Source organism: Balaenoptera borealis (genome assembly GCF_965194805.1).
Source record: "Balaenoptera borealis genome assembly, chromosome: 6".
NCBI lineage: Eukaryota > Metazoa > Chordata > Mammalia > Artiodactyla > Balaenopteridae > Balaenoptera > Balaenoptera borealis.
In genome coordinates this window covers 112,871,580-112,891,515 of record NC_138863.1, presented here as the reverse complement: position 1 = coordinate 112,891,515, position 19,936 = coordinate 112,871,580, and the positions used below count along the sequence as shown (strand labels likewise).

Genomic DNA, 19,936 nt, shown 5'->3' with positions numbered 1-19,936 from the left:
GAATGCCTTCAAGATGTCTTCTGTAGGCAGGGTGGGAGGGAGGGAGATGCAAGAGGGAAGAGATATGGGAACATATGTATATGTATAACTGATTCACTTTGTTATAAAGCAGAAACTAACACACCATTGTAAAGCAATTATACTCCAATAAAGATGTTTAAAAATCAAAAAAAAAAAAAAAAAAAGATGTCTTCTGTAAATTACAGCGGAGAACTCATCTTACTTAAAAAGAAAGGAGGGCTTCCCTGGTGGCGCAGTGGTTGAGAATCTGCCTGCTAATGCAGGGGACATGGGTTCGAGCCCTGGTCTGGGAAGATCCCACATGCCGCGGAGCAACTAGGCCCCTGAGCCACAACTACTGAGCTTGCGCGTCTGGAGCCTGTGCTCCGCAACAAGAGAGGCCGTGACAGTGAGAGGCCCGCGCACCACAATGAAGAGTGGCCCCCGCTTGCCACAACTAGAGAAAGCCCTCGCACAGAAACGAAGACCCACCACAGCCATAAATAAATTAATTAATTAAAAAATAAAAAAATAATTAAAAAAAAAAAAAGAAAGGAAAAGAAAAAGCATAAAAATTCAAGGGAGCAAAGATTCCAGTAACACAAATTGAGAGAGGATGGAAGGATGGGTGGATTGGTAGATGGATTTGAAACAGGAGGGAAGGGGACAGGGCACAACCTTTAAAAGAATGACACAGCCGTTGAGGATATGACAAAAACCTTGAGCCTTATTATACACTCACTGTATACATCAGCACGCTAAGAGACACACCCACCAGAGCCATGACGGTTCTGAGGCTAACCATAAAAGGTCAAAAAGTGGGCGGTGGCCCCATTAGTGGAAATCCCTGCCCCTTCTCCAAGATAGCTGGAGTAATCCTCCCACTCTTTAGTCTATGAAATTACCCAGCCCATAGAAACTAACCACCCCATAAGTCAGGGCCTCTCGTCTTTTGAGACAGACCACATTCTGTCTGTGGAAAGTGTATCTCTCTAAATAAATACCTATCGCTTTGTCTCTCACTGAATTCTTTCTGTGCCGAGACATAAAGAACTTGAGCTTCAGTAAGTCCTGAGGCCAGGTGTGTGATTTCAATGAAAAGACAGTGGGTTCAAGTCCCAGACTGGGGTTTGACTGGGTTTGGGTCCTGGCCTGGGGGTTCAAGCCCCAATCTGAGTTGTGCAGTTTTGGATTGATCCACGGATAGATGAATGGATGGACAGACAAAATGAGCGTACAAAAATTCACTCCAGACTCAAGTGCATAGAACGGGGAGAATTACAAAGGGACATCCCATCTCTCTGACCATCCCAGAAGGGGCCTATCGTATAGCTGATATCACACCAGCCAGTCTCAAAGGCAACTTGGGGAACTTATTCTCATCACCGGGACCAAAGCTACAGCGTGAGCTGTGCTGACAGCCTAATTACATGCCCCTCATTCGCGAGGGCTCTGCAGTCTGCAAGAAGACAAAAATCCACTTACATGTATTCCCTATGGGCAGAGTGTACAGCGGCCGCGTTGCTGTAACGCCACAGGACGATCGCAGATGACAGGACGTCGAGGATGGCATCAAACTAGGAGAAGGAGACACGGTATCAGTGGTTTTCCAGAGTTAATAGGGCACAACTGTGAAGACACGAGGTAACCGTTCTGTGACTCAGAACATCTGAGCCAGTGACCTCAGAGCAAACAGGCTTCACATCGTTACAATGCTGGTCATTCGTCATCCTCAAGGTGAATCCTGGGAATTCTGAGCCAGGGCACCCAACACGCCTGCCTGGTGCCAGGGTCACGGCTCCCCCTGGTCCCTCGCTCCTGGGGCCTGAGAAACCACACTCTGGTGTGCTGGGCTCTGCTCCCGGGGCCTCTGGCTCCCAGCCCTCTGGAGACGCGGGCGGGGTGATGACACACGTGAAACTGATTTCCCCAGGGCAGGCACAAGATAATTTCAGCATGTTCCTGCCCATCCCAAGCAGAAGATTCAGGCCAAGGACTCTGTGTTTCTGGCTCTCAGTGGGACTGTTCTATTGATACCTGGGGTCCAGGGGTCCAGAGGGTGGGGTCACCCAGGGGGCTCCGGGAAGTCTGCCAACACCGTGAAATTGGATGCAAAATTTAATGCTTTTGTTCAAATGAACGAGTGAATGCATAAGAGAGAGAGAGAGACGTTAAGAGAGGAGGGGAAAGAGACAGGAGTATGAGAGAGGTGGGCAGGGGGGCAGGGGGGTGGGGTGGAGTGAGTGTGTGTACGGGGCATTTGGGCACTTTTCTGGAGAGACAGTCCACACTTTTCAAAAGATTCTGAAAAGAATCTGCAAGCCTCACAACACTGAGGGTGTGTGTTCCTGTTCCTGCCCACAACAAAGGGAAGAAGTAGGTTTGGGAACAGGAACACACACCCTCAGGTACAGGAAGGCCTGAAGCTATGCAGGAGGGCTGTTTCAAGGAGCTTTCTCTGCATGAGTCACCGCACCGCACTTCTCATCTGGAAAATTACAAGCACTAGCACTCTCTTAAAGGGATGTGGGAAGACTTCACTCAAGTTTTCAGCATCTGAGACTGATTTTCTCTAACCAACTCCCATCAGGAAGCAGGCAGGAAGGGCTGGTTATCCCTAGCCTGGCTACGGACTGACGTCCCAGCGCCAGCAGCCCCGATCTTAACTCCCAACACCTCTGCCCACACCAGCAAATGCTTCATTCAACTCCAGTGTGTGCCCATTTTCAAACCTAAAACCTTGGGGGGTTGGGGGGAAGGGCTAAAACCCTATAAGACATCCTTCTCAACCAGCTGCAGAAAACATGGTGGCCCTGATCTCTTGTTGAGAATTAGACAGTGTCACTGCAGTTTACTTCTATTAAATTATAACTGTTTGTAGAAGCCACTTCCATAAAAGGCGTGGTTGTCATGCTCTCTCTCATCTGCTAACCACCCTCTTAATTAAGAGCCCAGTGTGAGATTTGCAGGCTCAGGAGAAACGTGCAAAACTTCATAAAAGTACATTTCAGGTTACTTACTGCAAACCCAAAAGCAGAGGCGCTGTACCTCATAACGGAGACAGCTAAAAAGAAAGAAAATATTATTCAGAATATTTTAAGACCTCATAGATATTTTCTCTCATTTGTGAGACTATTCATATATTTGATATGGCCTTTTACACATCAATGGAAAAGTTCTAAGAGAAGGAAATTAAAAATTAACTGTACTTGTCAAATCAGAGAATTTTAAAAATTCAAGAGCGATGTGAAAAGTGTCCAGACTTCACCTGCAACACCCTCTCTTCCCAGTGTGCCCTGAAACAGCAAAGGGCCAGCTTCAGAATGAAAATGCTCAAGCAGTTGTCAATCAAATGACAGCTGAGGCCCTGAGAATTTAACAACTGGGAATAGAGAGCTGGGAACCATATTAAACTTTGAAAGTGAAACTGTAACCATCCAAACTGTTCCCATAATAAGGTAATTAGTGGTGGTAACTACATGCACACACCATTGCTGGAATGGTTGGAAAAAAATCTCTTGCCCACCAGAGCTTAAAATCCAGTGTGGACCTCATGAAAACTGTCTAGAAAAAGAAAGAACAAATTATCTTAAACAAGAGATGTCTACAAAAGTAGGTGTTACAGTTATAATTAAAACACATTTCATCCATATTCAAAAATCAGTCGACCTTTTGGGGGGCAAGTTGATTGGGTAGCACTTTTGTCTAATTCTGTGATCTGTTCTGTGCCAAAGCCATGTCCAGCTTCAAAGACAGTTCTCAACTTGACTTAATAAGGCAGGTCTCCATGCAAAAGCCATATGAAACAAGCATATGTCCACTCACTAATAAAGAATGAAACCCAACCCAGGGGGTCAGCAAGGCTTTGAAGTGGATTGTTCTGGGCACAGATGTTACAAGCACTCCCTCAAGGAGTAAGGGAGGCATGGAGGCAGGGCATGGAGGTCAATACCCCTTTGGACTCCCACTCAACTCAGCACATGTCCCTTCTCTGGGAGCTGCTCTCTGTCTTATCCATATGGACCCCGGGCGGCCATATTGTGCTTTGTACCCCTGCCCGCAGCCAGCAGGGGGTCATCTGACCCAGTGCAACCCAAGCATATTTCATTTTCTATGAATTAAGAATTCCTCTGTGTAGCAGAAATAGAACGGATTTTATTGCTCTAAAGGATGTAGCTGATAACTATACTAGAACTTATTTCTCCCAATTCTGACCAAGTTCCTGGTAGAACTAATCTACTATGTCAATGTACCTATCTTCTTTGCCTGGCAACAGTTTGATGGATTTTTGAATGTTATAAGCAACCAACTACTGGCTTGATTTTTATAGATAATTGCAACACAAGATTGGCAAGTGTTCTAATCAAGTTTCAAACTTAAAAAAAAAAAAAAAGAATTGAGACAGAGAGAGAGTCTAGCCGGTCAATTCATGCTGTTGGAATTGAAACACCAGAGCTAGGGCTGGCCACACTGTTTGCTACACAGACTGAGGAGCAGAGAGCCAAGCTCTTACAGGGGTAAGCACAGCACTGGGGCAAGAGAGAACCGCTAGCTTCTCGAAGGTTCCCAGCCTCTCCAGAGACTCAGCCACATTCGGGTCCTCGGGCTATGTGAGGTGCGTGCAAGCCATTACACTGCTGGCCTTCTGTGTTTGTGACACGAGCTGCTCCTGTCACCCCTGCTGTCACCCTTACTGGCACAGGGAGAAGGGCAAAGCCAGCTGTGTGCAGTGACCGACTGCAGCTTTCAAGGGCAACGTGGGTGTGATGGTGCAAAGGGGCACTGGACCTTCCCAAAGAACTCAACTTCCGGCCAGGTTGGCATGTGCAAAAAAAAAAAAAGGCAGCAGACCCCTCGCCAGGTCTGAAGTGCCCTGTAAGACACTGATCCTGGCTCGCAGTAAGCGCTCAGTAACTGTGAATGAAGCTTAATAAAATTTCATAGAAATGAATGGAAATGAGTATCTGGCTTGTTTCCTTTACAGTCTGTTTTTAGGATATCTTAGTTGTGTGCTTTTTGTGGGTGACTTCTTTACCAGTAACGGAAACCTTATTAACTCTTACTAGCATCTTGCTCAATATATACCTCAGATGAAGAGCTGCCCGGGCGGGATCCCCCTCTCCGTCTCCGCCTGCGCTGTCTGGACTGGGCAGCACGGAATGGACCACACAGCTGGAAAAGCCCTCCACTAGCCTTCACAGGAGACCTCCTGCTTTCCAAGCAGTAAACCATCGCTGTAAAACGTTTTAATCAAGTTATGCGGTAATACCAGGCGTTTGTAGAGTGGGCTACAGATTGCACGTACTCTCAGAACTATACTGGAAAGTTCTGCTTGTGCGACTTGAGCCTGCCCAGTGGATGAACACCTGAGAGCACAAGTGGAGTCTTCATATTGTTCTATCCCACACACACCAAGGAAAACTGCAGCAGGAGGGCTCCAGGCTCACCTAGAGTCCTGAAGAGAAGGGAGGCATTCCCATGTCTCATTTACTTCTAAATTGGCTCCATCTAATTTCCTTGATGCGATGGAAAGGGGGAAAGGCTGAATATTGCATGGGGAATCGAGGGAGCACTGAAGGGCCCTCCACTTGGGCACAGCTGTGGCAGCTTCCCCTTGGGAGCGACTCCCCAGCTCTCGCGAAGACAGAACAGCAAATAGTCATTAGCAAGGGACCCAAATGGAAGAGGTCAGCCCAACTTTTAGGAATTTCTGAAGAGCAGATGACTGTATTTTCCTTGGCCCTAACCTGACATGATACATCCTAATTCTGGGATAAGAAGGGACTCAAAGGAAAGGGTCGGATTGGTTTAGACAGCCAATACTCCCACAGAAAGAGAGCCAACTGTGGGGTTTCCATGAGAGCGTTTCCAACTTCCCTCGTGCTAAGAATGAGTTCCACTTGAAGAGATTCTAGGCCAAGATGACCCACCAAGGCAGAGATTACAGGGCAGGTGCCCCTGGAGCTCACACGTACTTGGCTGAGGGGAGCTGGGAAGCCAGCAAAGGTCCAACAAAAGTCCAGCGGTGCCTTTAAGGCAGGTGCTAGATTCAACACTGGACAACAGAGAAGAAAGGGCCATTTCGACCTCAGACCAGTATGCTGCAAGCTGGCAAGGTCCAATCCCATTGCAAGGGTGGAGGTCTCCTAGGAAGGCTGCTCTGGGTCAAGGCAGAGGCCCAGCTGAAGATAATGAAATCTCTGTGGCCCTCAGCACGCAGTGTGAGGCTGTTTAACACATACCACAGCTGCTCCTGGATGGAGCACCTGAAACCCAGCAGGTCCCTGCGGGGCTCCTGAGCACAAAAGCCTTTCTGGGTCCCCCATTTCTTGTTTGCAGGAAACAGGCTTCATTCAGCCTCCATGACCTTCCCTGAGTTCCAAAGGGCAGGTTCAAACAGTGCTAATCAGGAAAGGGAGGAGAGGCGGAGACAAGGGAAGAGCAGCCCAGAAACAATAGCGCAGACTCCCACTATGGGGACTTTGGGGCTGGTAGATGCAAGCTATTACATTTAGGATGGATAAACAACAAGGTCCTACTGTCTAGCACGGGGAACTATATCCAGTCTCCTAGGATAAACCATCTTGGAAAAGAATATTAAAAAAAGAATGTCTATATATATATGTATAACTGAGTCACTTTGCTGTACAGCAGAAATGAACACAACATTATAAATCAACTCTACTTCAATAAAAAATTTAAAAAAGAAACAATAGTGCAGCCTTGGGGCAGGGTCCTGGCTCCCCCTCAAGGGATACACAGAACAATATCTTTAAGCTGTTTTGCAGGTACTGAAACCCCCAGCAGGTGGGAGAAGTTAACTGTATGCGGCCCCCAAGCACGCAGACCCCAGACCGGTTGGAACCAAAAGGTTGATGATGCTGACTCCCGACTACCTCACCTCCAACCAATCAGAAGAACGCTCACGAGCTGACCAGGCCCTCCTCTTTCAACCATTACTATAAAACTCCTCACTGCCCCCTCCAAGTGGGGACACATAGTTTTGAGGGCATTAGCCTGCAGTGGCCCAAGCTATTCTTTTCTACTTTACCCAAAACTCTGTCTCTGAGATTCAATTCGGGACCGGTGTACAGAGGCCGAATTTCGGCTACACGCCCAACCATCAGCAGCCTCCAGGTTCATCTGGACACCACTGGTAGCAGTGGGAAAATCAGGGACATTTTCAGGAATGTTTCTGCTCCTCACATTCAGAACTTGTCTCTAACACTCATCACTGAACCACGCACTCAAGGAGGTGGTACAGCCTACAGGCCAGTGAGTCTCATTCCCCAGGGAGCTGAGGCCTTGGCTTCCCTCCTCTCATTCCCTCACCCCGACCCCGACCCCGTGTTCAGAGTGGAAGTAGGCTGCCATCTGATTAGGCTGGCCTAGCACACCCAAAAATGCACGCTTAGCAACTGGGCTCCTCGCACTTTCCCTGCTGTCTTGTGTCTTGTTTTTCATATACTAAGACACAGAGTTCTTAAGGTGTTCCTAAGTCAAATGAAGATCTATAGTTTGGGGCCTGCCCAGCAACCGTTCCCCGTTCGGGTAGAAGGGCCCTGAGTCTCCTCTGGGAAAAGTATATCCCCTACCCCCAGACTATGGGGTTTGAGTGGGACGGCATTGGGACCCCCACTCTAGTCTATCCCTGTCCCGAGGCCAAAGTTAATGATTCAGAGATGGCACAATTCAATTTGAGCCAGTGACGACCAGTCCTGAGTTTCTGCTGAAAATATTGGGAAGAGGATGTCTTTCTAAGAGGGGACAGTAGAGCCGGCAGCAAGAAAACAGGAGCTGCCAGTAGCAATTCTGCCCTAAGTGAGGGGAGGCTGCCTTAGGATGAAGCCAATGTGGAGGAAAGCAGTCATTAAGAGAGACACAAATCAAACCCCTGGTGACAAGGACTGAACCTCTGGAATCAGCCCTACCTGAAGTCTACCCCTATATTTTTCAAATATCAATACATTGGTCAATAACTTCCAATAATTTTTCTGCCAGTCTGAGTTGCGTTTGTATCACTGGCAGCCAAATGAGTCTTAATACACCTTGAGCCAGTCATCCCTTTTCCAAGAATCTCTTTTAATGCCTAAGAAATGGACAAACACCTTCTACACAAAAGCTTCACAATAGGTTTGCATGATTTATAATAGCAATTATATAAAACTGGTTGCAATTTAAATATCCAGCAGTAGGGTAGTGATTAAAGAACGGTCCATTTAAAGAATAAGCTATACATAGCTGTTCAAAAATGTTTACCAAGAGAGCTATTGGCTAACGCTGATATTAGCAAACTAGATAGAATAATAGTATTGACGATAAACAGCTGGTGCATTTGGTGCCACCAGGACCGGGTGCCACGGGAAAGGATGGGTCTAGGTCAGGAGGGGTTCTGCCTGGTACAGGTGCAAACTGAATGGAGAGGTCAGAAGATGCTTCACTGAGAAGGTGAGACTGGAGCAAAGGTCTGGAGGAGGTGAGGAAGTGAGCAGTGCAATCATCTGGAGGAAGAAACTTCCAGATAATGGGAGGAGTCAGTTGCAAAGGCCCTGAGGTGGGACACCTGGCACCTATGAGGTCATTCTGTCCAAGACAAAAGGGAGTAAGCGGGAAGTGATGTGAGATAATAGATTTCCTTACCGTTTGAGCAAAAAAATTAGGTAGAAAAGGGCAAGAGACAAGACGATATATGTGATACAGCACAACTACACTTTAAAAATGCATTGAAAACAACTTTTTAAAAATCCCTCAAATGATAACAGTGGTTAATCTTTGGTGGGTTGGAATATTTGAGGGCTGTTTGAGTGGATTTCTTTCCTTTCTCCTTTTTTGTATTTCCTACGTTTTCCACAACCATCATATATGACCATTCAAGTTAGAAAAAGAAATCCATTTTATTTGGGGGAAAAATTATCCGACTTGTAACAACGTAGTCAAAGATGTAAATCAGCACAGCAGAAATCAGATTTATGACGCACATCCGAGAGCAGGCGGCATTGTGAGCGCACGAATGCTTCTGGCTACGAGGAACGCGTACTACCATACACATCTTTATTACGTCTCCATTTCTGAAATCCATCTCCCGAGGCCAAATCACCTACAGGAGCAGCTTGCAAATGCCCCCAAAGAGTGCTCAGAAGCATGGTGCAGGCAGACAGGCCAGGGACACAAGCAAAATGTCACTTCCCGTCTAAGGGACCTCCAGCCTCCGCGGTTTCTGCGTGTCCTACACTCCACTTTCACTGACATGTCAAGGGGATAATAACAGCTACACTCCCAGAGGCACACATACAACAGAAGTCCTAAGTAAATATTTATACAGGTCTGGTTGAAGACCAGAACTTCTTTAAGTCCCACTCGGGCCAGAAATCACTTCAGCTGGAAACTCCAATTCAAACAGAAGGACAGCTGGAAAATGGAGCGGACCCAGGCAACCCATTGTTCGGGCAAAGCCACATGCAAATCCCGCAGCTGAGTAAGCAGCAGGCTTGCAGAGGTGCAGACAAAGTGCCCTGGAAATGCACAGGGAGGTCCTGGAAATGCACAGGGAGGTGAGAGAGCCAGCGAGGCAACTGAGGGTCAAGGCCGAGAGCCCCTCAAGGATGAAATAAAGAATGCCATTTCAGCTGCAGGCGAAATTTATCCAACAATGAGGACCCATCTGTCATTCTCACCGAAGTCAGGCAATAATTGTCTTGAGACTTAGCACTCTTTAGGAATACCCCAGGTCCCATAACACCTCCCAGTTGCTAAATTATGTGCCCAGTAAAGCTCCGTTAATAAATCAATCCCACTTTAATTAGACCACCTCTGTCCCCCAGACGCCTAGCAACCACCTCACCCACAGCTACGGAGCTACCGCGATTTGCGAACCCATCCTTCCATCATCCACCTTCATTCATCATGCTGGCTGCAACCCAGGCAGCAGCAGGAGTCAAAATTAATAGACTGATGTTCTGACCCACTTCAAGAGAACCTCCAACAGCTTCCAGACGCTCCCTCCCACTCAAACAAGAATATAACGTACCAAAAAATGAGTGACAGGATGCTGAATTCAGTCATCGCTGAAGGAGGGTAAAGCAGTTAGAAAAATAAATCAGCAGAACTGCTTAGCCCGTTCAACTACTCGTCTTCAGCGGCAGCACAGTGACGACTTTGTATTGTAAGAGGGTACGGAAAACCCCGAACGAACTTTTTGGCCAGCCCAATATTTTGGTCTGTCTAGACCATAATTTGCAAAAGGGCACCTGAGGATGTAATTCAGAAGTTTTTGTTTGACCTATACAGTATTATTCAAGCATCAGAACTGGCTACCAACATTTTTAAGTCAGGAAAACCTGAGATCTGCCGGTGCTGGGCAGTCCCTTTCAGCGGTGCAGTGCTGTGTTTGGGTGGGGCGTGTTCTTGGCCAGTTGCCTTTCCTGCAGCATTGGACCCAGCTGGCCTCGCTCACCCGCCCGGCCCCTCTGGGTATCCAGCTGACCCGGCAGGCTTGAGGGTATAGCCCTGAGCAGCTTAAGGGAAAGGACAGTAGTTTCACCTCTGTGTCTGCAATTCCCAGCAAAATCCCTGCTAAATATTCATTTTACTGCATGAACAGTAGCCTCCAACGTTTCCACTGTCAGGCCTGGCTCTCAGCAAATTACAGAAAGCTGTACGGTGGGTGGGTCAGTTCTCAAAGCCAACACCATTCTTTCAGAGATTCATCTTCCCTAGAACCTGAGAAGCAGTCATTAGCCCAGGCAGGCTATGGGCACTGCCCACCCACCCTCCAGGGCTCTGCCTGTCTGCAGACAGGGAAGCTCTTGCCAAGACCTCAGGGATGATTATGAAGGTTTCTCTTTCTTTCACATGACCAAGAGGCAGGTCATGTACAAAAAAGTGGCCATAAAGTCCCTTCCACCATCCCACACCCACAATAACCTGTGTGACCCAAAGCAAGGACAGTCATGAAGAGGTTCAAAAATATTGTCCTTGAGCTACTGCAATGGGGCGAGGAGCATCATTTGATGGTGACCTGGGGAGCTTTGCAATGAAAGATGAATTTGCATTCAGGTTTATAACAGGAAGCAATTCCCAAGGTGTCTCGCCTGAACTCCCCACATCCTCCCAACCGTCCCCCTGCTTTCTCAACATGCAGCCAGAGTGGTTCTAGCTGTCCCACTCCCACGAAAGGCCCAGGTCCTTATGATGGAGGAGGCCCCACGCACTGACCTCCTCCATTAGAGCCGCACCTGTTCACTGACCTCCCCTCAGCCAGGCATGCTCTGCTAGTCTGTGTTCTACCTCATTCTTCCACCTGGAGCATTCTTACCACAGAATCCGACTGGCTTACTCCCTCATTGCCTTCAGGTCTCTGTTCAAAGCTCACCTCGTAGGCCTATCCTGGCAACGCTACTTAATACTGCAACCTTCCCCTTACCATGCTCTAGGGTTCCTTTATCCAGAGCACATACATCTTCTACCACACCATCCCACTTATCTATGAACATTGTATACCATTTGCCCCACTTCACACATTAGAATGTAAGCACTACAAAGGCCATAGGCTTTTCTGTTTTGTTCCTCAGTGTCTCTCATATGCCTAAATCAATGCCTGAACACACAAAAGCCCTCAGCTTGATTGATTGATTGATTCATTGACTGATTGAAACGATGCCTACTGCTTAGCTTCAACCTGCAGTGAACAAAGTCTTCGGGGAGAAAACAGACAGGACTGGGGTTCAACATGCACCGAGAGGCCCAGATGCGTGACTAGGCAGCCATTCCCTGAGCACATGGGAGTGGCAGCCAGCACTCTGCAAGGCATCAAAGAGAAAGCAGCCTCTGTAAGGCCCATTCTTTTAAAGAGAACTTGGAGCATCTGCAAATGACAAAGACCTGGAACTATGGGAAGAGCCAGAACGGCCTTGAACCCAGAAAGCCAAGAGCCAGCACAGAATAAATAGTACATGAAAAAAGAAAGTCAGAATGAGAACAACCCAGGGAGAGTCTCCACCCTGGACCAGGGCACCTCACTCCTTCCAACACACGCCAGACGTTCATTCGCTCTGCTTCAATGAGTGTAACATGAAATGCACCCACCCCCACTCCAGAGCAGGAAATCAGCGTTCCTGGAACATGAATGGGACAACTGCCACTTAACAGGGAAAGACGGGATTTCGAGAGGCTCTCAAGGGTCCCAAGGCACAGGAGGCACCAGTTCAGGGATGAAAAGCCAAGAGCCCAGCTTTTCATGCCAGAGTTTCTTCAGCAACACAGCACACTTTCACTTCGCTTCTTCTACAAACAGGGAATAAAGAGGGGGAAGAGCTGCTGGAAGCAGGGTTACCCAACTTTGATGATCGTTTAGGGACTGTCATCAGTGGAGTAAACGATCCACCCTCACTTGTTCTTACAATCATTCCAAAGACCTCACTCGCCAGAACTAAGGGGAGGAGAAAGGTTCTTGCTGAACGTCAACTGACTTAAATATAATTTTATTCCTCCCTGTACTTTGGTTACTGTGAGCACAGCTCTATTGCCTATGGGTGGCTTGGCCAGGGGTCCTCAGACGACACTCGGCCCTGTCTTGCAACCCTCTCCAGACGAACACGAGGAGCCTGAGCTCCCCAATCATTCTTTCGTTCAATAAACAAATGCTTATTGAGCATCTACTATGTGCCACACACTGCTGTGATGAGCTGGGGATACAGGCATGACTTGCCCTGCGATTTGATGAAATATGCCTCTAAAAGCCCTAACTATCCCTTAATCATAGAACGCTGCTACTTTTGCCTCATAAATAAAGCATTCACTGAACAGAAATCAGAGATGGGGGAATTTTGTAAAACAGAACCTCACAGTTTGTTATCTCTAGCCTTCTGTTCTGAGTGTGGTTGTTCTGTTCTGAGTGTGGGAAAAACTAATGAAAAATGTGTAAGAGCTCTACCTAGAAAAATAATAAAACATTGTTGAGAGAAATTAAAAAAGACTAAAGATATGGAAGGATGTACCATGTTCATGGATTAGAAGACTCACAACTGGCAATCAAAATTCTAGCAGGTTTTTTGTGAGAGAATTGATCAGATGATTCTAAAGTTTAAATAGAAAGTGAAGAGTCAAAATAGGCAAGACAGTCCTGAACAACACAAACACTGGAAGATAGTCACTACCAGATATCGAGATTTATTTCAAAGCTATAATAATTAAGATAGAATAGTATTGACATGAGGGTAAACAAAAAGACCACAAAACAAAAAAAGAACCACACATATATGGTCACTTGATTTACAACAAAGATACTCCTGAAGTACACTGGGGGTAAAAAACATCTTTTCAATAAATGGTGCTGGGCCGCTGACCCTACCTTACACCATACACAAAACACAATTGTAGATGAGCTGTAGATATAAATATGCTAAGTAAATGACAACATAGGAGATATGTGAAATATAATATGGGAGAATATTTTCATAATCTTACAGGAAATACAAGATTTCTTAAACAGGACTTAAATATACTCATCATAAAGGGAAAGATCAGTAAATTAAACTACATTAAAAGACCTCATTAAAAGAGCAAAACAGCAAGCCACAGAGCAGCAGAAGGTATCTGCAATACTTATAACTACTAGCAGACTTCTATCCAAAATATGTGAATTCTTACAAATCAATAAGAAAGAGAAAAACAACTCAATAGGAAAATGGGAAAAAGACTTAACAAGTTCCTCATGAAAGATGATAGACAAATGACCAAGAAACATATGAAAATATGCTCACCTTCATTAGTCACCAGGAAAAATAAAATTAAAACCCACAAAGAAAGACCACTACACAAGAAAAAAAAAGGCCGACCATTTCAAATGTTAGCAAGGATGTGATATAACTGGAACTCTTAAAAACTGCTGGTGGAAGTGTAAACTGGTACAAACACTTAAGAAAACTGATTGCCAGTATCTATAAAAGCTAGTCATACTCTATGACTCAGCCATTCCACTACTATACACCCAAGAGAAATGCATACATATATATGGATACCAAAAGATGCTCACAAAAATGTTGACAGCAGCAGTGTTCCTAATTGTCAAAACTGTAAACAATCCAAATGTTCAGCAGTAGAATGTATAAATTGGTGGTACAGTAAGTTCCCTACCTACAAACAAATTCCATTCCGAGAGTGCAATCGTTAAGTCCAATTTGTTCGTAAGTCCAACAAAGTTAGCCTAGGTACCCAACTAACACAATCGGCTGAATAGTACTGTACTGTAATAGGTTTATAATACTTTTTACACAAATAATACATAAAAAACAAACACAAAAAATAAACATTTTTAATCTTACAGTACAGTACCTTGAAAAGTACAGTAGTAGACTACAACAGCTGGCATACAGAGGCTGGCATCGAGTGAACAGGCAAGAAGAGTTACTGACTGGAGGAGGGAGAGGAGGTGGGGAGGTGGTAGAGCTGAAGGATCATCGCAATAGGAGATGGAGGGCAAGCTGCGCGTGACAATGTACGCCAGACATGTGAACTAACTTACGTGATTGGACATGTGAACACACGTTTGCATCCTTGAAAGTTTGCAACTTGAAGGTTCATATGTAGGGGAATTACTGTACTTGTACTGACATAAGTGCAGGAAGAATACACTTAAGAGTGTTTATTACAGATGTAAGACAGCAAAACATTAACCACTTAGGTATCCATTTAGAAGGTAGTGATTTAGTAAATTACTGCACACTCATTCCATGAGATGATATAATTAAGCTCTTTGAAAAAGATTTGTAATGCTGCAAAATGTATTGAGTGAATAAAGCAAGGTAATTAATAGATTGTGCATGTATGTACAGAAATAAATGCATACACAGGCAGATAAAATTTCAGAGAAGTTACACAGCTGCGGATGATGATGACGACCTCAGAAGGGGACCGGGAGTGTGAAGTTTAAAGGATGCTCTCATTCCACTGTACATCCTTTTGTATGCTTTGGGTCCCTTACTCTGCATATGTACCTGCATCTATTTCCAAGGTGGAGATAGAGGTTCATGCGCCACAACCAGAGAAAGAAAGCTAACCACTTTTGATACAGCCACTGCCAACCAATTATTATGTAGTTGCTTGCCATCGTACACTTAAACTGGATTTAGCCAAAAAGGGCTTGTGCAGATGGAGATTAGAGTTGCTGGCCTTTAACTTTTTAGACTCCCTGGGCTTACTTTCCAGTTAAGAATCACCTAGGGAATTCCCTGGCGGTCCAGTGGTTAGGACTCCGCGCTTTCACTGCCAAGGGCCCGGGTTTGATCTCTGGTCGGGGAACCAGGGTCCCACAAGCCGCACAGCGCAGCCCAAAAAAGAAAAGAAAAAGAAAAAATAAATCACCTAGATCCACTATTTGTCAATATCCACAAAGTAAAATTAAAGGTTAGAGACTGCCCAAAATTAATGGCCCCAAGATAGCACTTTTCTCCATTGCAACAAATCATTTCCTTCCTAGTTGGGGATGGTGGTGATGGGAAATCAAGAGGAGGAGGAACAAATGCAGACATCCTCAGTGATACAACTGTCCTGGACACTCACTTTGTCTCCTAGACATGAAGGTCAGAGAATGTATTTTGCAGTGGCTAAAAAGGTCAGGTCTCCACTTGGCTACATTGCTCCCTCTGTAGGGAGCTTTACATAAGAAAACTTACGTGTTTTCTTATGTAAAGGTCACCGTCACACCTGAAGTAGTTCATTGCATAAGCTTAGCATTCTTATCACTTAAAAAAATAAAATGTGATCCAAATAAGATTTATCATAGAATAAGGCAATTTACTCAACAAATATAATTCACCTTACAATATTTGAAAGCATGTGTTAACTGCTATATTTTGGGGTGTCCCAGGTCTATTGTGTTTCAGTAAAATATTGTCAGCTTTCACTAACCTTGAGCATGAGTCATCATGGCCTGCAGAAAGGTAGAAACAAGAATAAAGGAAAGAAATCTTAAGTTCAGTTTCTAAGTCAACAAAGGCATCAGCTATGCATGTTCCCTGTGAGCACTGTAAAGTGTGGAGAGTACAACAGCAAAGAAAAGACATCAGCAGACCCATCACACAATCAATACAACTCCACAGGAGAAGCCTAGGCTCAGTCGCAAGAACAAATATGGACGATACAATCCTCGAACGTGAATTATAGACACTCCATGGTGTCACTAAGCCAAAGACCCATAGCGCCTGAGACAAACAGCCTGAACTGAGCTCCGGTAGGATTTTATACGTGAGAGCTGTGTTTTTGGCATTTTACACGAACCGGAACAATCTCCCAGTGATACTGAGCTAGAAATCAAAGAGGAATCAGTGCTTATGCCCCTAGAAGAAAGTATAACTGAGGAGTCCTGGTTTTTCTTGATCCTATGACAATAATTCTTCCCTGATAGGACCAGCTTTATTTCCACTCAGTGCTGATAAATAACTCATAACTACGTATCAGGACAGTGAATGAAACTCTTAACCATGGTTGGCCCATCTACCTCAGGGTTTTTCTAAATGAATTCCTTAGGCTCTATAGGTTTACAACCTTTAGGGATAACACAGGGTCTCCCACTCTACTCCTACCCCCTTTCCATCAGAGCAACTTCCTTTTTACCTTGATTAAGAACTAGGGTTCTGTCAAAATTTAGCTGCAAAGAGTTAATTAAAAAGAACACTTGAAAAACACATATATAAAGGCTCCCTATGCACATTAATAAGGGGGGTGGTGTTCACACTACACACTGTCCTTTGTAGGTAGGACTCGTGTTCTAGCCAATGCCCAGCCCCTGGCACAAATCAAGTCCCTAATACAACTTTTTTTTTAAATAAATTTATTTATTTATTTATTTATTTTTGGCTGCATTGGATCTTTGTTGTTGCACACGGACTTTCTCCAATTGCGGTGAGTGGGGGCTACTCTTCGTTTCAGTGCGCGGTCCTCACATTGCAGTGGCTTCTCCTGTTGCGGAGCACGGGCTCTAGGCCCGTGGGCTTCAGCAGTTGTAGCACGAGGGCTCAGCACTTGTGGCTCGGGGGCTCTAGAGCACAGCCTCAGCAGTTGTGGCACATGGGCCTAGCTGCTCCATGGCATGTGGGATCTTCCCGGACTAGGACTCAAAACCGTGTCCCCTGCATTGGCAGGCAGATTCTTAACCACTGTGCCACCCGGGAAGCCCCCCTAATACAATTATTATGCATCAGGGAACATAAGGCCATATTCTGTTCCCATACTCAGAGATGGTCCTCGAAGATGTCCACCAACTACCACCAACCAAGGGGACCCACAATACGCAACTTTGTGGACACCATGGAACTTTTTTCTGGGATCCACATATCCTAGACAGTTATTTTTGCTCATTCTGCTTTCCTGTTCAGGTATAAGAAATCTTTTCTTTTGGGGGGTCCTGCCCCTTTCCAGTGGGGGTAATTGACACTAAGATGGCCCTGCCTTCGGAGATAATTCAAGGCCACCACAAATTGAAGAGTCAACCTGAGAATGAGGCTGACACAGAAAAAAGGAGAGAGAAGGAAGGAGGTGGGTGGCAGGAGAGACACAGAATTCTGACATCACTTGAGGCCATGGATCCAGCCAATTGCACTCAGTAATATGTTCTCATTTATTGTGCTTAAATTAACATGAGGCATCTCTATTGCTTGTAACCTGAACACTCTTGACGGCTACAACACATGAATGTCTTTTTCAATCAGAACACTCAATGCTAAACAAAACTCCCCCACTCAAGTTGGCTTCACGTCAAAGATAAATTAAGAACCAATGCACGCGAGGATCTCTGCAAACAATAAGCTGCCCTCAAATTATAAATAGCCTCAGTCTTAAGAATCCAATTACATCCAATTTGACAACAAAGGATGCACCAATATGTAAAACACACAGCTAATAGGATAATGGCTGAAATGGTATTGCCTAGTTACCGTCTCACTTTGTAGTGATCCTTTCTCACTGGCATTTATTTTCTAACCAACTAGGCTATGGTCTAACCACAGAACAGGGGGATTTCTGACAACTCACCGCCACTTGCCTCTGCCATGACCTTTACTCACTACCAAGTTCAGCGGTGGGGAAAGCCTAAGGTATGGATACTATTTTTACCCCGACAAAAAAAAAATCCAAAAAATTCTACTGTATAGATTTTCCAACTTTTAGATTACCTACATCAGCAGCCCTGGTGACTCACCAGAAGGGCTCACAGCAATCAACATTTAGTCACAGCCACAGCCAAGACTAATTACAGCAAAAGGATACAAAGCCAAATCAGCAAAGGGAAAAGGTGCTCCGAGCGAAGGCCAGAGGAGACCAGACACAAGCTTCCAAGAGTCCTCTCCCAGGGCGGTAGAGAAGGATGTGCTTAATTCCTCCCGCAATAAGTTGGGACAACACGGATAAAGTGTTGCGTCCCAGAGAAGCTCATTAGAGACTGAGCAGCTGGGGGAGGGGGGCCACGGGGCTTGTCTTATATGTACCTTCTATCCAGCAGGTACTAAAACCCCAGACTCCCAGAAGGCAAGCAGGGGCTCAGCATAAACCACACTGTTTCTACAGACAGTTTAGGCTCAGTGAGCCCCTCTGATCATTGAAAGTGTCATATCCATGCTCCACTAGTCAAGTCCCCACATGCCACCCAAAGGCCAGCCTTGCAAGCAGGCTTTTCTAGGATAGCAGCTGCCCACCTGATAGGTTATCGGTTTCTAGACAGGACCAAAGCTTAATTTCTCACATCAGAGTGAGACCGGAGCCCTGAGACACAAAGTGGCTTGCCCAAAAGCACAGAGCAAAGCTAGAACTGGCACCCAGGTCTCCAGATCCCCAGAGAGAGGAAAGTACAGTCAGCCCCACCCTCAGCCTCCAGACACATATCTTCCAAAGAGGTTCACTTCAGAGCAGAGACTGCAAATGAAGAAATTGCAAGGACAGCTTTGATTCTCCAGCCATAAATTCTCCATGGCAACATTAATTATATCCATCACTTTGCAAGTTTCACTGATGGAATAAATAAAATTTTTTAATATTCTACCACTAACCCTCCTCTTAGAAAAAGATACCTCTCTGACTCAATTTAATTATATTTGAAAATACCAAGCTCATTATCACTTTAATTAAAATCTTACATTTTCACTTAAAGCTGGAAGAGTCCTTAGAGACGGTCCGTCTAGTCCAACGTCTTTATTTAACAGAAAAAGCACTGGGGTCCAGGGAGGGAAGCAAGTTTACTGAGGCCCCATCATCAGTGTGTCTAAAAGCTGGGACTAGAATCCTCCTCTCCTGACTTTAGGTCACGTGCCTTTCTAGTGCCCCTTGATATCCTATCAGCCCAGGCTCATATCTCAGAAGACCATATACGTTTATTATAGGCCCTTAAGTACTTAATGATCTGAAATAAAGTCCTCTCCATGACCTGTGCAAGGAGATCTGTATAGCCCTGCAAAGAGCCAATATTCCTCAAATTAGAAATAAATTTTAATAAAAATCACTGCTGCAACTGGAGGATATCTGATATGACATTTAGATGCTGTTTATATGTATCCCCTTGTAAATATTCATGATTACCCAGAAGTACAACACAGTGCTGAATCTGCAAAGATTCAACATGCCTAAGACATCCACTGCCCACAAAGGCAGCCACTGGACTGACCACCAAGGGGCCTTCCACTTCCTAACTCTTGAGCAAGCTGTGTGCTGATGAAAGAATGTCAAGGGGATTTTTGTGGCCAGAGGAAACAGAGATTTCAGGCTCCCCAGCACGTTATCATTATTATACTACAGGAAGAGAGCCACAAAGGCACACGAAGACAGAAAACGGGTCATTTCTCTACAGAACAGATTCTCATCGTGTGCATCAAACAACTGGGAGACTCAAATGATGACAATGTTTCCGTATTCTAATGTGAAATACACGTCAAATTTTTCTTAAAAAAACTGA

The 19,936-nt window shown here is 45.3% G+C and overlaps 1 protein-coding gene across 1 annotated transcript in view; it reads right to left on the bottom strand.

Annotated features, from left to right (window-relative positions):
- The window catches only part of TMEM163 (transmembrane protein 163), a 256,787-nt gene that overhangs the window by 91,390 nt on the left and 145,461 nt on the right, over nucleotides 1–19,936 (bottom strand). Inside the window, exons 3-4 of the mRNA XM_082397929.1 lie at nucleotides 3,021–3,064; nucleotides 1,486–1,577 (exon numbers count right to left, since the gene is read on the bottom strand). Coding sequence (XP_082254055.1) covers nucleotides 1,486–1,577; nucleotides 3,021–3,064 — 136 coding nt within the window. The remainder of the gene's footprint in view (nucleotides 1–1,485; nucleotides 1,578–3,020; nucleotides 3,065–19,936) is intronic.